General features: G+C 46.0%; 1 protein-coding gene across 18 annotated transcripts in view; it reads right to left on the bottom strand.

Annotated features, from left to right (window-relative positions):
- The window catches only part of PARD3 (par-3 family cell polarity regulator), a 668633-nt gene extending 655635 nt beyond the window's left edge, over window positions 1-12998 (bottom strand). For 6 of the 18 annotated variants that reach the window (XM_056131087.1, XM_056131122.1, XM_056131091.1 and 3 more), the window contains exon 1: window positions 11832-12044. In XM_056131087.1, coding sequence (XP_055987062.1) covers window positions 11832-11951 — 120 coding nt within the window. In that variant the 5' untranslated portion in view covers window positions 11952-12044. Of the gene's footprint in view, window positions 1-11831; window positions 12261-12979 lie in introns of those variants that run through there. The other 12 variants (XM_056131097.1, XM_056131135.1, XM_056131103.1 and 9 more) reach the window with 6 other exon arrangements.
- Between the last annotated feature and the right edge of the window lie 6439 nt (window positions 12999-19437).

The following is a 19437-nucleotide window of genomic DNA, read 5'->3' as shown; positions in this document are numbered from 1 at the left end:
AAAAATTCCATGTATATATTCAAAAGAATATCTGAAGATATTAAAATATACAACTCAGTGAAAAGCTTGAACAAAGATGAAGCAGAAACAATGTGTGCCCCATGCAGTAAGAATATCACTTCCTCTGGGATTCTACCAAGACATCATTTTTTGGAAGTTAGTGCTGATGTCAAATTATTTCATTTTTCCCCCAAATTGCCCCAATGACTCTGACTTACCACATTTACCAACCATGTACTCTACCTTATTATGAAAATTTCCCTTTCTTCTTGAATAAATTTTAAAAAAAGTTAAACTCTTCCCTAAAAAAGCTCATGAGTGGAAAGAAGTGATGGGACAATGGTGAGGGTTAAGGACTCTGGGTACAGGGTGGTGAAGTAGTACTGCAAGCATAAAGCGATAATATGGAAATCACTGTAAGCCATGCTATAACAATACAAACAGGGGAGTGGTGGGAGGAATTCCACCGTTCCCATTTATATTCTAAAGCTAACAGAATAAACTTAACCCCTTTCAGTTAGCACATTCAGATATATTTATAATGCTGACTAAATGAAACACAAAAATAATGGCGCTTCAAAACATAAATCATATCAATAATTAAGTTGACTCTTCATTAACTCTATGCCTAATTTATGCTTAAAACTTAAGAGGTTAAAGAAAAAGATCCACTATTGGATAAAAGGTCTTATGTAAGACAGAAGCATTATCTGGATGTGTGTGACTCTGGTCTAGAGCCTGAGTGTACTACAAAGGGTGAAAGTGGCATAAATGAGGGCAGCGCCACCACATGGGTTTCTGGGGCCAACCTGGAGGACAGGAGGTCCACAGGAAGGAAATCAGGTCAGAAGGGGACCATGGTCTGAAAGAGAAACACTGAATCCTAAATCACTTCATCTTTGTTACTGCCCACAAAAGAAAGCATTTCCAAATAAAAAGTGGGAACACTAAGGCTCACTGGCCTGATGCTCAGAAACCAGAAACTGGAAAAGCACACTTCCACTACAGACTCTGGAGCACCCAAAGCCAAATGATGGGGATTTCACTTCTTCAATTACATTTGACTGTTCTGTGATGTTTTAAAGAGAGAACAATTTTACCACACACTCAATTTCCCACATCTGGTACAGTTCGAATGGGAATGAGAAGAACAACATAGAAGAATTTATTCAAGTGAGTCTTAATTACTGGCGACCATTCTTAGCAAACAAACAACAGAAAAACAATTGAGCCAGCATCTACTAGGTTTTCTTTCCTATTAAGCCTTTTAGCAGTCTCTCTTGGAACCCTAACAACAATCCCGTGAGGCAGGTGGTATTAGTAGTCAACATTCTGGCTACTCGAGGTTAGTGTTCTTGCTCTCTACACTGAAATGATGAATCTGCTCTTCTGAATCCCGGTCTCAAGTGTGTCTGACACGCCTGCCTCCTACAAGAAAAGATATTTGCCATCTTTTTTTGCAAACATCTGCGTTTTAAAGTGGGTCATAAAATAAAAAAGATAAAACTGACCCCCTCACACAAAGGTCAGGGTTTTATGAGCTTTCCCAAACTCCTTGGAGGCAAAAAAATCCTATTCATTTGTGCCTTCCTAATTTAAAGATATTCATTTCCTACTACTCAGTGCAAATGCTGGAATAGAATCATCTTGCAGATGTACTGGTTAAAGTATCTATCAATCATATGATGACTTTCACTCACAGACCCTCTCAGTTAATCTGAGAAATGCTTTTCCAGATCTCTAACAAAGTGGTAAAGGTACCATATCCTACACTCATCCTTAATGGATTGTGTGATTAGTCATATCCTGTGTGGTGGTACATCAGGAACCAATATCCTGAACATCTTCCCTCCCTCTTCTGCAGGTGCTGCTGGCTGTAATCAGAAAAATCTTGGGTTTAAACAGAACTCTGCTGGGCAGGAATCTGGAGAACCATTACTTACATTATGATTTCTGCACACTTGAATCTCAGAATTATGAATTATACATATATATTAAATGCCTTTGTCTACAGAAAATGTGTTCCTTACCAAAAGGTTGGCTTTTTTTTCCTCAATTTTGGATTTAACAGTGAATTTAAAAAAGTAATGCAGGGGGAAATGTTTCCAGTCTGTACTGTACAATAAAAAGAAACAGGAGAAAAAAATTCTCATTCCCATATCAACCACCTACATAAAAAATGACACTTTCTTCTTTGTATTTTAGTCTGTTAATACAACATGCTATTAGTAACTATTTTAGATTTTGAACTATATAGAGAATTTTCAAGTGTTATGTAAATAAAACATTTTCAATGTAAAACATCTCAAAGAGTCCTTTTCAGAAATACAAACCCTATAATACAGATTCATGCTTTAATCTAAGGGGATGCAATAGAAGAAAAAACATACTTCAGGAAAAACAAATCTTTCAAAAAATAAAGTCTGTTTCTAAAAATTTGATTTCTAAAAGAACATCACACATGGGGAAATAATATTTACCTGATTGTCATCTTAAAAAACATTTACATATACCACCGCAAGCTATCAACTTTATAGGCATATATAATGTGCCTGTTTATATGTATCACTATATATTCAGCATCCTATAAAACAAACATGCATTTATAATTCACAAAGGAAATAGTCTTAAGAAGTCACATGTCAGGGCATGTAATCGATCTTGAAAGATACTTATCTGGTGACTCTAAGAAATACTGAAGGTCACAGTAGGTAAAATATACCCTAACTCTCAAGAGCATGTGTCACACCTGCAGGACAAGCACCATGGTTTCAAAGAAGCAAAAAATTCACAGGAGGGTAGGTGAAGGAAGAGCTCCAGTTCCTCTGAAAAGCCATGCATGGCTCATCATCCCTGCCTCAGACTCAGGAGCATCATAGCCAACCACACAGATTAAGGCGACTAGAACTCTTGGGACTAATGACAGAAGTTCAGGCCAGAACCTGTCAATATGGCAAGATAAAGGGAACAGGACTTGTGAGGTTTACCAAAGCACAAACTTCTGCAGGCCACAACTGTACACTGGAACACCTCCTGCACCATGGTGATCTCTAGGACACCCTAGGAAACCTTCATTCAGCAAAAACCAGAGCCAAAAAGCTGGCCAAAGTGGACCAGATGAGCATCTGGTGAAAGCGTTCAGGGAAGCCAGGAGGTTCATCAATTAAAAGCTCACTGGACAGCAACAGGACAGAGCAAGCTGATCCGGAAGAGCTGGGTTCACATGCTGCATGGAAAACTCCTAAAAATAGTCAGTTTTCATGTGAGGCGTTTCAGCATCTGTAACACACCAATACATGCTGTTGTACGGGACTATCAGATCTATGAAATATGTTAAATGATCTTTGTTCAGAGTAACTTATGCAGCCAAGCACTGTCAATCATCTGAATCTAGATTTAGAACACATTTGTAGTCACACCCCAAAAAACAAGCCTATTAGCACTCAATCACCATTACCCCAAGCCGTAACCCTCTACTTCCTGTGTCCTCTCTCGGTCAGTTATTTCCATGGGAGCATACACTGTGTGAGTTTCTGTGGCTGGCATCCTTCACTTAGCAATATTTTATTGCACAGTCCATATTTTTCATAAAAAATTATTGTTTCATATTTTTCAGATGTTTCAAAACTCTGGCACATGTCTTGGAGGCTACCTTTATAGCCTCCATAGGGAACTTTATTCCTTTTTCTGTGGCTAAATTATGCCAAGTTTTTTGCTCAGCTAAGCACATCTGGTCTGTTTCCATTGGGGGGCCATTAAAAACAGTGCTGCCATGAACATTCACGTGAACATTTTTTGTGTAGACACATGCTTTCATGACTCTGAAATGCATGTATGTCGTATAACTTTCACAGAAAATGTCAAATAAAAACAAAATTTCAAACTCCACATTTAAATGATTTGACATTTAATTGAAATGTCAATTAAGTTCCAATATCAATTGAGCGGGAGGTGGGGGGGGAATAAGATACAGTGGAACTTTTGATTGTTGGGCAGGTGCACACCCAAGCCATGTTCGGTGGTTGCTCCACAATCTGCTTGGGGACCATGTGGCGTCAGGGCTTACACCCAAACTTCCTGCATCTGCTGAGCTCACTCTCCAGCCCCAAAGGTAATATTCAAAGGCATAAACCTGACCAGGCACAGGAGACACAGAGCTGTGAAGGGAAGCATTTTTACATAAGTCTTCTACATTAAAAATAAATAGAAAAAAATAAAAACTTAAAATATATATATCTTTCTAACATGTACACAGACTGTATTTCTGTTGAGAAAATTTACTTTTTATTTTCCGTGCAAGAGAGGAAAAAACCCAGAAGAGATGAGTTGTGCAAATGTACTGATCTCATGCCCTGCTGCTCTCCCCCTGGTCCCAACTGGGACATGGCTGAGCACAGGGGAAGCATCATTTCCACCTCAGAGGAATGAACCATGAAAGTGCCTTCTTGGACCAATTCTACATCTTCTTTTCCATCCTTAGCAGGGAAAAAATACAGAGATCTCAGTGTCCATCCTTCTTCAACAATCTGTAGCTAACTCTGCAAGAAGCCAAAAAAATTTCCCAGGACAGATGGTCTATCTGTGGACTCATGATCACAGGGGACTTTAAATGTTATCTCTATGTCAAATTCATCCAGATTCACCGTAAACCGAGACTGACATCAGCCAGACTCTCACTGTGACTCTAAGATCCCAAATATTTCTCTTTACTTTTGGCTTTCACTCAGGGATTCCAACCGAAGCACAGGCCCAAGACCAAGCACAGGTGTGTTTGCAGGCCAGCTTCTCCCCCAACCCTGGCTAGCTGCCCAAATCATACTGCCTGCAAAGTCCAGGAGTATCCCCTCTGCTTGATCCAAAAGACAAGACTGAACTCCTTCAAAATAGCTGACACAATAGAATAACTACCAGTTACTCCACATCACATCAATCTCAGTTTCAATGACAGTCTGTTTGTGCCAATATGCCAAAATAAAATCCTTACAATTAGCAAGGTCCAGTTAGTCTTCCAGGTAAAAGTGTGCTCTCAATGTGAGAGATTGGCTCTGCAGGGAGGACTAGAACAAGTGTTCTCCCTGGAGGGAGAAGGAGCATGGTTCTACAGACACACACACACTCAGCCCCAAGGACTGAAGCATGCTCACCCAGGGGACTGATTCCTGGAGATGCACAAAGGAAGCTGGGGTGAAGACCCAGCCTCCCAGAGATGGCTAGTCCATCTGAGCCCTGGCTGGCTCTCTAGAGCTGCAGACACAGAAGAAAGAGAAGACGCCAGAACCAAGGCAGGATGGTACAAGGAAGTTGAAAGGGGTGGAATGTGTACAGCGAGTGGGGAGTCTGGTGAGGAAGAAGCTGAAGACAAGGGTCTCACATGGGAGAGATTTTGCAAAAGGGCAGGACTTGGCCCCTGGAGGAGATGGATGTCAGAAGCCCTTCAGTAAAAGAATGCAATAAAACTGGCATTTTAGAAAGATCACCTTTCAAACAAGAGAAAGCAAAAAGATGTCCTTAATAGCTTGTCTCAGTTAGCAACAATATTGCAACCTTCCAAAAGTTCGAATAAGCGCTGTAGTAACAACATGCATTCATCTACACACAAGAAAATCTCTTACCAATCACAAGATTTTTCATAAAAACTGTGACTTACATAATTTTAGTAATCACAGTTCTCCCCTCACAAAAGCAAACAGCAGTTTCAAAAGCTAATGGACATAAACTCAAGCTGTTTTTTTTTTAAGATAACAAACTGCTATTAAATAACTCCAAGATGTCCATGCTTGAGAGACAAAAATAATGACCCACAAACCCAGGAGTGTAGATAAGCAACCACCGAGCCCTCTACACACACACATGAACACACAATTTGCTCCTCGGATTCTGATATATTGAGGCAAATAACAATAATAAACTAGATCACATGCCACCTCTTTATGCAAGAGGAAAAATCAAAACAGAAATTGTTATGACACTTGAGAAAGTGTCCCCATGAATAAAACTGTTCAGTGGATAAAAATGTATTATTAGTGAGTCAACTAGTGTTTACCCAGCAGCTACTGTGGGGCAGTTCTAACATGCAAAAGTTTCAAAAGTTTCACAGGCATCATCGCTGATCAGCACTCACCCTGAACCAGGACTATACCATGTTACAAATCAGAAAATGAAGCTCCCCATGGTGGAAGAGGACAAAACCTCAGTCTCCAAACCCAACTCAGAGCTTTCAATCTGGGCCAGAACAATAGTACAGCAGGTAGGGCACTTGCCTTGCCAACAAAAGTGGTATTCAACGGAGACACAGAGATAGTACACAGGCAGGGCTCTTGCCTTGCAACGTGGCTGACACAAACTCAATCACCGACATCCCATATGGTCCCCTGAGCCCTACCAAGAGCTATCCCTGAGTGCAGAGCCAGGAGTAAGCCCTGAGAATGATGGGTGTGATCAAAAAATAAGACAAACATAAAGCTCCCAACCTATATTTCTCTCTCCCTATCTCTAAGATGAGGGAAATCTGGGAGAAAACTGTGAGCTAAGACTTGTAGAAACTCTCCCCCCGCCCCCTTTGTCACCAGTCCCCTCTTATCTCTTTCCATTACTCAGCAACCAGCAGCATTTTTCACTCTGAAGGGGATGCCCCACAGCTGCTCCAGCCATCCAGCCATCTTCCAAGAGGACCACAGGTCCATACTGCTGCCTGGCCCAACTTCCCAGCCCCACCTGAACATAAAAAAGTGCATAAAGTGGGGCCCAAGAAATAATACAATGGATAGTGCACTTGCCTTGTGAGGAGCCAAGCTGGGTTCTATACCTGGCATGCCTTATGGTCCCCTGAGCCCACCAGGATCCCTGAACAAAGAGCCAGGAGTAAGCCCTAAGCATTGTTGTGTGTGGCGCCAAAACACACAAAGATAGAGCCTAAAGTCTCAATGCCCTGCCACGCATTCCCAAGTCTCCTCTGCACCATCTGACATGAAGCTCCCCGGGAGCCAAACAAGCCCCAAAAGCCTGAATCACCGTTGTTCACAGTTTCCCTCCCTGCCACACCCTCCCGCCCACTGCTCAGAACCATAGCAGCCGCTCTTCCACCGCTCCACTACAGACTGACACAACCAGAACTGCTGGGCCAGGCAGGTTCTCTTCAGGGTCATCCCACTACCCAAGCTGGGATGCAAGACTCTAAATCAAGGTCAGCCTTCCCACTCAGGTCGATGCAAAAACAAACCCTACTGGCTAAATGGGATCAACCACTCCCCCCCCACCACCATCATGCCAACTCCCAGCTCTGAAATTCAGCCGCAATTACCATTTGTATCACCCTATTGCCAATAAATGTTAGTGCCTTCTGTTACAGTCTCAGATACCAAGCCTGCCTCCTGAATTACACTCAACTTGACCAGTGCAAGAATTTCACCACAGGCTGGGTGAGCCCTGAGACCACAAGTCCCATGTGTTGCATGTTTGGTCCTTGCTGCTGCATCATAGTTCACCAAGCAACACTGGGAGTGAACCTTTAGCAACACACCATAAGTGGCCCCTAAAAACTTGCTGGGGGTGGCACCAAGATGCAACAGAAAGAAGAATTTGACCATAATTTTTAATGAAGCATGGCATTTTGTATACAGCTGTCCTCAGGGGAAAACAAAAACAAAAAACATTTTTCAAACAAACATTTGAGCTACAACATGTGCTGTTGGGACATTCATTACCCCTGGTATGATGCTCAGGGCTTGCTCCCGACAGTGGTGAGGGGACTATGCAGTGTCAGGGAGCTAACCAAGGTCTCCTGCAAGCCATGCACTCCAGCCCCGGGCGCTCTCTTTCTCATTAGAGTCTGGACACACCGCAGGTAAAACAAGACCAAACTCCAGTCACATGGGATTGAAGACTGGCCAGCAAAGCACTCACAAGACCAGAGCCCCGCACAGAAGGGGCACTGCAGGGGTGCTCTGCCCTGCCTGTGTAGGCTCATGCAGTCAGAACACAGGCTGAGGACAGGCAGACAGTCCTCTCATCTATAAGCCCATGAGAAAGGCCCATGTCTAGCAGAAGATGCAGCTCCCTCTTCTACCTGGTGGGGCTTAGGAAACCGTGCAGTGCCAGGTATCAAATGAGGGCCTCTAGCATATAAAACACACACTCCACCTTCCTGCTATCTCACAGAACTGGCCCCACTTCTGAAAGAGGCTCCAGATGAGGATGAATGAATAGGGATGAACAGCTAAAATATTTTTGCCATCAATAACAACAGCAGAAAAATGCCCCCTCTCCCCCTACTTGGGGCCAGAGAGACAGTACAGCAAGGAAGGTGCGTGCCTAGCATGGAACCAACCTGTGTTCCATTCCAGCACCCCATATGGTCCCCTGAGCAATGAGAGGAGGAATTCTTGAGTATAGAGCCAGGAGTAAGCCCTAAGTATCATTGCACGTGGTCAAAAAAAAGAAAAAAGAAAAACATCTGCTGCAAGAAATAAAATGCTCCATCTATCAGTATAAATCTTTAAATACTTGCTTGTTGAGGATATTTCTGTGACTTAATAGTCAAACTTCTTCACCACCTAGCAATATGTAATTAACCCCTAAACAGCCAAAAAAATAAAGCAAAAAAAGATGTTAAGTTTGTCACACCACACTACAAAATGCTTAGTTAAGCAGAAAAGGCTATATTGCCATGGGATCTTTCTCCCCACTCCCCCCTTTTATTCCTGATTTGGCTTAGCTGGTTCTTATACAAGGCCATAAATATGATCTTCCCACATTTTCCAGCACCAGATGGGAGTTCATCATGCCTTAATGTCACCTAGCAACCTAAACACCACTTAACAGCTGCCCAGGTATCCAGGTCCTCATACAGAATTTATCTTGTTCTATTCAACAATAAGAGCTGCAAAAGAGATAAGAGAATGAAAATGAAAACAAGCATTAATGTGCCTTTGCTACATAATCATTTTAAATGATCAATGGGGGAGAAATAGGAAGACTAATGTTTAATCACAGCCATTCCCTAGTAATTCAGAAGTAGTAAAGTAAACCTGGACCAGGAGACACTCAGGGTCTTGCAATATTTGTGAATCAGTCTTGTGAGTCCATGACTAAACTTTGGATACTGCAGTCTGTCTTAAAATTCACGTTAGAAATTGTACTCAGAAGATCATTTTTGAAAGTCCTAAATCATCCCATTCCTCCCACTAATTATTCCCAAGTAATACTACGTTCACCCTCTGAGAATCACTTCCTGGCTCACTTGCTAAATCTCTTCAAAACTCTTGTAACCTGAAACTAATGTAGATAGTCTATTTCACACATGAATGTAAAAGGAAGAGAGAGAGAGAGAGAGAGGTGTAAATAACAAAATCAGATTCTACTCTATGTCCCTCTTCTTTGGAATGTCTTCCCACGCTCCCTTAAGAAAATTAAACTTTTCTGAGACCAAAGAAATAATACAGAAGTTAAGACTTCCCTTGCATACAACCACTTCCAATTTGATTCCAGGCACAACACATGGTCTTCTGAGACCACCAGGAATGATCCCTGGGCACCAATGGGTATGGTCCAAAAACAATACACTTTTCTGTGCTTCCAGCTCATGAAGAAACCACTGCCACTACTGTTCAAAATTTAGGTCCAGATTATCACCAAGGCCTCTCCGACCCATCTACTCAACACCCTACCTTCCCTGCCACCACAAGCCTTCAGTGCACCCCACTGGTCTACTGATCCTACAGTCCACTTTCATAAAGTGGCCAATGGGTCCATTTGATGATCAGTACCTGGAATAATGTCTTAGACATAACTTCAGCCAATGCTGAAGATTTCTGTGCAATGAGTGAGTGGCTCAAAGAACTACATCTAGATCTGAACAGGCTAGTCAATCGATATCCATTGTGCACACAGTGAAAAATGACAACTTTTAGACTTGCAAATTAGTAAAACAAAAATCATCTCTCCCTATTCCATGACCCAGACACACTGCAAAATCATCATTTCATTTCTCTTTCCCTTTGTGGCATAGTTTTTTCCAAAGTATATGTGTAAACTGATTTCATATATTGAGAACATGAACGGTCAACCTTTAAAATACTAAGTGTAGTTTAGATGCAGAGAGCTTTCACACACATTGCAAGACAAACAGGTGCCCAATTTCCACTAACTTTATTCAATAAAAGAAATCAGCCAACAGTAAGAATTTATTTGGGGAGAGGTCAAAACCTGGCAGTGCTCAGGGATCACTCCTCGTGGTGCTTGGGGGACCATGTGAAGAGCCAGGGATCAAACATGGATAGGCTGCATGCAAGGCTAGTGCCTTAGACGCTGTACCATCACTCCAGTCCATGTAGGGATTATTGTAGAACTATAAAATAATGTCAAAATGTTCCATCACTGTATCCAGCTCCTTCTAAACATCCCCTTTCCCCCAAGATTCTCCTCACATCAATGGTATTTTCCCATGCAGAAGTTTTGTTCTTCATTTCAGGTGCCACCCAAACACCTTGTAGACTTACAAGAGGCCACCCAAACAGCCGGTAGATTATAAATTAAGCTGACATCCCACCCCATCCCCACCTCGCTGGCTGCCTCAAAGCTCTCAAGGAGCCAGGTATTTATGCAGAGAATGGGTAAGTTTATAAGTGAAAATGCTTTTCACCAAGCTGCTCCAAGAGGAAAGGAAAGAAAAAGGGAAAAGGAAAAGAAAAGGAAAGAAAATCCTCAGGTGCTGGAGAGAAACTTCTGCCAGCGTGGGCCGTTGTCAAATAGACACAACCCAGCCGATAAAACAATTTAACAAAATGCCTTTTCACTTCTGACACATTGTAGAGGAATGCAGTTAAATAGAGACAATGTTATCATCGCTGCACCAAGAAAAAGGGAAATCCACTCGACTCCGAAATCCGCGCGGGCTCTGCGGCCCCACACCATATGGAACTCGTTCCTGAGAGGTAAACGCCGGGATCCTTGTAGGAAAACTTTGAATTCGGCTACAGGCTTTAGGGCGGCGCTTTTTTTTTTTTTTCAAGGCGCCCAGCACGAGAGCCACTCCACCTCGGACCTGGCGCCGCGCATCGCCGCGTTCCCGACCCCGGAGCCTGCACCCCTTCCCCTCGGGGCAGCCCCCCGGGGAGGCGCGGGGAGCCCCGGCGCGGGGAGTGGGGGCGCCGCGGGGTAAAGGGGGGAGGAAGACTCGTTTCTGGGGTTCCTTCCCCCGCCCGGAGCAAGGGCGTGAAGGCGCAGACACGCGGCCACTCCCCGTCGGCGGAGCGCGTTGGAATTAAAACTCGGCTCCCACCCGAAAAGTTCCCGTCCCCCACGGCGGCCGGCGGGGCCTGGGGCGGGCGGAGGCCTGAGGCTGGATTTGCAGCGCCGGCAGCGGGCAGCCGGGGGCCAGGCGTCCGGCCAGGCTCGGCCCGCGCCGGGGCTCGCGCCGGGCGCCGCGGGCAGACTCCGGGGACGGGCGGGGGGCGCCACGGCGGGTGCCCACCCGGCGATCCCGGCCCCGGGGGCCGCGCGGGCGGCGTCCGGCCAGGTGGGGGCAGCGGGGCGCCCCCGGGGGCTGCTCCCGCGCCCGCCCCGGCCGCCCGCTGGCAGCCGCGAACTTTGCGGCCCGGGGCTGGGGGGCCGGGGGCGCCCGCGAGGCCCGGCGGGGCCGCCGCACTTTCCCTTTCCCCGCCTCCCCTCGGTCTCCTCCTCCCCTTTCCAGGAAGCGCCATATTGATCCCGGCGCCTTCTCCCTCCTCCTCCTCCTCCTCCTCCTCCTCCTCCCCCTCCTCCCCCTCCTCCCCCTCCTCCCGCTCCCCGCGCGCGCCCCCCGGCCCGCGGCCCGCGCGCCCCCGGCCCCTCACCTTGGCGATGGCCTTCCGGTAGCGGGTCACCGCCTGCTGGATGAGGCTGAAAACTTTCATGTGGCCATCCCCGCACGGCACGACCACCCGGGTCCTCCCGAAGCACACGGTCACTTTCATGCCGCCGCCGCCGCCGCCGCGGGCCGGCCCGCGCCCACCCCGCTGGCTCGCTGCGGCCCGGGGCGGGGGGTGGCGGGGGAGGACGGCGGGACGCTGTGGGCGCGCGGGCGGCTAGGGGCGCGGGCGGGCGGCGGCGCGGCGGGGGCGCTCGCCTCGCATGCCCGGGGCCCGGCCCGCCTCGCCGGGGGCTCGCTCGCGTCTCCCGGCCGCGGCGCCCCGCAGCCTCCGGCCACCTGTTCGGCGTCTGGCGCGCGCGGCGCGGCGGCCCGGGGCTGTGTGGCGCTCGCCCGCGCGCACTCCCGGCCGCGGGGGGAGGGGAGCGCAGGGGAGGGCGGAGGAGGGGCCGGGCGCACAACACCGCGCACATGCGGCAGGGGGAGGCGCGGCCGCTCCCCGCCTCCCCGGCCGCGCACTCGGGCCCGGGGACCCTGCGCCGCGCGCGCGGGCGGCCCGGGGGCTCGGCTCGGCCCCTTCCCCCGGAGCCGCGGCGCGAGGGGTGGTGGCCGTCGGGGCTCCCCGGACTCCCCGGAGCGCGGGCTCCGAGGCGCCCTCCCCAGCCTCTTCGGGGCCGCCCGCTGCACTCCGCCCTCCCTCCCAGGTCTTTCCCAGCCCGCCCTCCCTTTCTTTGTCACTTTTAATCCCCTCCCCGGGACTGCAGGGCTCGCCGCTGGAGAAAGCTGTGTGCTCCCCGGCACGACAGCTCCAGACTCGGGGACCGGGAGAGAGGAGTCATTCCCACCCCCAGGCGCCCCGAACCCGACCCCCCCACCACCACCACCACCGTTCCCCGCAGGAGGATGGGGGACCCGCCGAGCCGGGGAGTTCGGGCCGAGCTTTTTCTCCACCCCGCCGGCGCCCCCTCCTCGGTCCGCAGCTTGGCAGGGGTTCTGCACTAGCTCGCTGGCTCGGCTGCAAGGCCCGGCCCAAGTGGTTTTAAGCGTTAAGGGCAATAATTAATCTTCGTCTCTGGGAAGAAGCTTGCAAAAGCATTGACTCCAGCGAGTCTTTCTTCCGAAGCCACTATTTACCTTGCAGTTTCCTGTGACCCGTTGGTAACCCACCCGCCTCCAGGGCCGCAATTGGGATCGTTTCTATTTCTTTTCAGTTCTGCAACATAAGCAATCCTGACGGGTATCTGTCTATAGCACTATACGGAGAATGCCTTGGGGTGGAAGCAGCGCTTGGAGATGCCCGCGACGCACGGGCGCTGAGCGCAGGCAGTGAACCCCCCAGGGAAACGAAGCAACTCCTCCATGGGGTGCGTGCATGTGGGACGTGAGGTTTGTTGTTGTTTTATACGTGCACAAAGTCAAGAAAAGTAACCGAAGCTTGCCTCTGAGCGTTGAGCCATGGTTTCCTAATGACTGTGTAATCTGTAATCGTGCGTTTAAAAGAATAGTCCTGAGCCCACGTCTGTCCCAAGCGTTAAGACCTTCATCTTTGTTACTCGTTTTTTAGGATACGTGAAATTAATAACCGGCTCCCATGAGCTCAAGCAGAAGGTCAGCGTTTCGTTTCCAGCAGGAAGTACTGGCTCCACGTCCGATATTAAAATAAAGGAACAAAACAAAGATTCTGCTCCTTTTCTTCAGAATTTCTGCATGTGCGTGTGCGCGCATGCCCGCACGCGCGCGCGCGTACACACACACACACACACACACACACACACACACACACACACACGGTGTCCCAGGGAGAGTGCAATTTTGTGCTAAGCACAGTCCTGGACAAATGTACCTAATCACCTGTGCTAGCAAGTCTGTACCTTAAGTAGATGTTCTGTATTTCCTTTTCTGTTCTTCTCCAGGGTATTCACCAAGCGTGGAAGCCACTTTTCCATGGGAATGGGAAACTTGAGACAGACCACAAGGGAAAATCCAGGCTTCCTTCCACTCATGGATGAGCCTGGTTCTCCTATTTGGCTGATACCATCCAAAAAAATTTTTTTTCTTTAAAAATATTTTTTAAGTTTTTTTTTTAATGTTTTAAACATTTGGGGATTGGGGCACACCTGGCGGTGCTCAGGGCTTGCTCCTGGCTCTATGATCAGAGAATGCCTTGGGGTGGAAGCAGCGCTTGGAGATGCCCGAGCTGGGATCACTTCTAGTTGGTCTCAAGGGACCCTATGTGGTGCCCATGATCTAACCAGGGTTGGCCATAAGCAAAGCAAGTACCATATACCTTACCCCATACCATCTCTTTTAATATATTTTTTACCTAATAATTTAGTTGGTGATAGTGGTGACAACAAGATTTACTGAGGTCTTCTTGTTCCTTGTGTTAATACTTGAATCCACAATAATTAATGATAATTACAGCTGTCGTTTGTTTTACTGCATGGTGTGGGACAGATGCATGCTCGGTCAGAGAAAGGCTTTCTCAAAATAATTCCTATTCAAAGGTGAGTTTGGGAATTATTAGAGTACACCTGAGCTGGCAGGGATCTAAGTTCCAAGACTCATGTATCATTTACAGTGCCTTGGACATGCACTCTCTCAATCTCTCTCCAGCCTGAGTTTTATCAATAAGAAGTGTGGCTGATGATCTCCACCAAGTAACTCATGGGGATTAAATGAAATGATGTGCAAAGACTTTTAGTTCAGGCTGCCACATGCGAGTGTATGATATAGCAGAGTGCATTTACAATAATTCCAATGCAGGAAAACAGGCACAGTTCAAGACAGCAAATGATGGGTAAGGAGAAGGGAGAAGAACACAGGGGAGCTCAAAACTCAGAAAAATGACTGTTACTGGTGCTACAGGCTAGAGCGATAGCATAGCGGTAGGACGTTTGCCTTACTCACAGCCAGCCTAGCCGAGCTGGGTTTAATTCCTCCACTCCTCTCGGAGAGCCCGGCACAGGAAAGCCTGGCAAGCTACCTGTGAAGTATTCAATATGCCAAACACAGTAACAAGTCTCACAATGGAGACATTACTGGGCCCGCTCGAGCAAATCGATGAACAACGGGAGGACAGTGACAGTGATGGTGACTGGTGCTACAACTAACAGCTAAGTAAGGATTGCCCCAAAACTCATGATTGTTAGGCCTAAAGACAACTCTCTGCCATTCAGTTCCACGAGAATGTAGAAAATCCCATACTTGTGGAAAGCACTGACTAGATGAGCAGGATTATAAAGGTGAATTAAGAAAAGGACAAACAGGTTAAAATAATAGCAATGGGTTGAATAAGAAAAGGACAGTTGGAGGTGAGAACAAGAGAGCAATGGGGTGGAGAAATAGCTCAATAGGAAGAGTGCATGCCTTGCATGCGAGAGAGCCAAGTTCCGGTCTTGGCACTGCGAGGTCCCCATGCTCCCAAGCACTACCAAGTATGGCCCAAAATGTTAACTAGTAAGTGCCAGAATAATGTTTATGGCAAGACTAGGGAGGGAGACCTGCCTTCAGGAGTAGGACAGCAGCATGTATGTGTGCAGTTTTCTTTGTACCAGTTTTCTTTCCATTGTCAATACTTAGTCAGGGCATAAAATGTTTTTAAAACTATGACCCAGGACTAGGCAGAGAGTTCAGTGGGCTGGAAATCATGTTGCATGCAAGATCCCCTGGTTTGATTCCCTGTACTTCATGGTCCCCTAGGCACTGTCAAAAGAATCAGGAGTCACCCCTAAGTGCCAAAGGATATGGCCAAAAAATAAGAACAAAAACAAATATGAGCCATAGGATTAATAATTATAGCATCTATTCAACTCACCAAAGCTTTTTTTGGGGGGGTCACACCCAGTGATGCACAGGGGTTACTCCTGGCTTTGTACTCAGGAATTACTCCTGATGGTGCTCAGGGGAAATATATGGGATGATGGGAATCGAACCCAGGTCAGCCGCGTGCAAAACAAAGGCCCTACCTGATGTGCTATCGCTCCAGCCCAAAGCTTTTATTTTTAACTGAAGCTTTTCAGCTACATTTAAATCTCCGTACTTTATCTAAATACAGGAATTACCTTTATTTTCAAAGTTGATTGAAAAACAGTGTCTTGAGACCAACATATACAATCCCCTAATAAATAATGGTCTATTTTCACTCATATACTCACCTAACATAGAGCCAGAAAGTTGTAGTATTAGAGCCACGTTACACTGGTAAATTGTTCTATTGATCAAGTTGCTTCTGTTCTGAGGTCACCAAAATGCACATTCAAACCCTGCTCCAAAGAGAAGCATATCATCCAAGTCAAGAATCAAATATTGCTTAAATATATTCTAGTACGTTTTCTCTCATGTTCAGCATATTTCAAAATTTTAAAAGGATTTTTTTCAAACTTTAAAAGGGATTCTTTCTCATTTATTTTCACAACTGATTGATCCAACTGGTTTTAGATATCCCAGGGTTTCTAAAAATTAATGAGGATGTGTATCTCATTAATGAGGCTTTGTATCTGACTACTACTGTGCAGAAGTGACCACATGGGGTATAATTTCCACAAAATTTGGTAGAATTCCAAAGCCCTATGACATAAATGCACATCTCTCTACATATGTAGAAATGGTATTATGTTACCAGAATATTCTTTGTAACAGTAATTAGGCATAAAGACATAACTTCTGCAGGAATCATCAAATTCTCTCAAACTTTGAAAATTGAAGTAATTCTGATATTTTATAAACATACTGTGTGCTTACTTTCAAGTGTTATCCTTAAATTCATAATGACATACTTAACATGTTGCATACGTACCCTCAATTAAGCACCTTCCAATAGGAGAACTAAATTAATATTCACAAATAATGGTCTATTTATATTATGCCAAGTCTAATAGCACAAGCTGGTATGTAAATTCCTCCTTCAATAGGTGTCCTATCAGGGCTAGAGCAATAGTACAACTGGTACGATATTTACCTTGCACTGGACAAACCTGGGTTTGATACCCAGCAGTCCAAATGGCCCCCCAACTTGCCAGGAGTGATACCTGAGTACAAAGCAAGGAGTAAGCCCTGAGTACCTCCAAGTGTGGCCCCAAAACAGACAAACAAAAAAAAGAGGCATCCTGCCTGATAAAGATGTGAGAAGGTGGCCTTTAAGAGTATTATACAAAAGAAAAGGGGGAAGGTGGAGTGATAGCACAGCAGGTAGGGCGTTTGCCTTGCATGTAATGGACCCAATTCGATTTCCAGCATCCCATATGGTCCCTGAGCACCACCAGGAGTAATTCCTGAGTGCAGAGCCAAGAGTAACCCCTGTGCATCACCAAAAAGCAAAAAAAAAAAAAAAGTATTATAGGTGCCATCTGTGGAGAAAGGCAAAAACAGACCAGCTAGAGTAAATTCATCAAGGAGGAATAAAAAACAAACCATATTTATAATTTCAAATCTTCTAGTCAACATGAATGACAATAATTTTAATGTATTTTATTTAACCCAACATAATATCACAGCACCATAGAAACCACTTTTAGCAAATGCTAATGCATGTTTTTCAGTCATTATTCCTAATTCTTAAGAGCCTGCATACTTTCCACTTCCAGTTCATCTCACTTTGAACCAGCTATGTTCTAAGAGCTCAGTGGTTGCATGGGGCCAGCGGCTGGTGGATTCATTAGTATAGCTCTAGCAGATGGTATTGCTAGTAGTTGGAATCACATGCACGGGCCAGGAATTTACTAACTCACAAATGGATTGGGCTCTTGGAAGGTAGAAACTCAGCATCACTCCCAGCACTTCCCCAGAAGGTCTCTCAGAGTCCTACACGTGCTTATTTCTCTGTGTGGGGAATGAGTGGTTGAATGAGGGGAGGCGGGAAGAAAGATGACCTGCCATAGAGAGGAACGATGTAATGATAGAGCTGTGTTCAGGAGAGAATTCAAAGATCAAGGGAATTGGGAAGCGCATTTAAGCTCAGGAGAGCTTCCCTATTATTGTGCAACACGAAACACAAGTGTAAAACCAGCAGTCTGTCAAAGGAAACGTGAGCTCATATAAATTGTCTGGCCGAGAATAATGAACAACAAAGGGATAGAGAAAACACAAGAAAAGAAAGAGGAGGAGAGAGAGCCAGAGCCTTAATGAGCCCCCAACCTGCCAAAAGCAGCCATCACACATGCAAAGAACAGGAGCTGCTTGGTTCAAACAAGTAAATTTCCCCCGGACAAAGTAGGTCCCTGCCAAACTTCCTCAGGCCACCTCCTTTTCCTCTTGCATCTACTGCTTCGTCTTCACCCTGGAGGCTAATGTAATCCAAGTGGCACCTGACTCACCATGTGTGATTATAGGTTAGGGTAGTATTTACTTTTATGCCCCCATCATACAAACCCCAAGTCCTCACTTCAAATAGTCCAGAGTTACTCTCCATGATGTCAGTCACCACAGTGTCTGCCACGTTCTTGGTTTCCAGTGCCTGGTGCTCAAAAAGCTAGAGGCAGAGTGATCTCTTCAAGGGAGCCCGCCATGGCAGCCAAGCTGCAGTACTGGAAAAAGCCTGGGTTCCTAGCAGAAAACCATCTGCTCTCATCTTTTTTACCCTCTTGTGATCCACCACTCAGAGATCAAATACATCCATCTTTTCCATGAAGACCAGGGAGAACATGGCACCTTGTGAACACAGTTCCTGAAGGTCAACCCACAAGGGCAAAGAACGTGGTTGAGGTGAGTACTGCTGGTGAGACAAGAATTAACCCAACTGAAGACAATTCTGCAAGAGAGTACAGCAAAGCGGTCTAAGCCACTTAACCTCCTGGTGGTTCCGTCTCACTTAAAGCTGTGGCATTTGGAGTACGCAGTGGAGTGGAGAGGTAGTCAGTCGCACTGAATGCTTTCTAAAGCCAGGGCTTTCAACTGAGTTTCTGAGGCAGCGTCTGAGGTTAAGATGTCTAGTGAGGTCAGAGCGTCTGCCTTCTACCATGCTGGGAAAACCTGAGGCTTTGGAATTGAGACTATGCTGCGGCTTGTGGGATTTCAGAGGCTGAAGCAGGATTCTCTGCTGAGTAGAAGACTATTGTTCTGTCTTTTCTTTTCTCCTTTTGGTGAAGGAGTGGGCACACTATCAGTATTCAAGAGCTACTCCTGGCTCAGTGCTCAGGTCACTTCTCTGAGTGCTCAGGGAACCACAGGGATCAACAGCCTTACCCCTATACTATCTCTCAAGGCTGTTCTGCCTTTTCTTCAAGGTGGGCACTGTTCTGTATGTTCTGGACTCAGAAATATAAAATACTGAAATGTGGTCTTTGGGGTCTTTTTTATTCTAAAATGTTTTTAAGAAAATGAGGTCAAAGTGGGAGCAGATCAAGGAAACTATTTTTATCATTGCTTAAAAATAAGATTCTATTCATGCAAACAAAGGACCCTTAACATTTGATGATGAAAAGAAACAGGATGAAATAAATTCACGTAAAGCTTCACACCAGTGTTTAAATAAATCTCAGCTCTAAAGGACTTCTGGTAAGAGGATATGAATCAGCTTTCTAAGATATTTAACAAGTATGGTTAAGCAGTTTCATTCAGTAAAGAGGGAAGAGTTTGAAGACTAGAACAACATG

This window comes from Sorex fumeus, unplaced genomic scaffold (assembly GCF_029834395.1).
Source record: "Sorex fumeus unplaced genomic scaffold, SorFum_2.1 ptg000007l, whole genome shotgun sequence".
NCBI classification, from domain to species: domain Eukaryota; kingdom Metazoa; phylum Chordata; class Mammalia; order Eulipotyphla; family Soricidae; genus Sorex; species Sorex fumeus.
The sequence above is the reverse complement of the archived record's forward strand: the minus strand, read 5'-3'. Positions and strand labels throughout refer to the sequence as shown.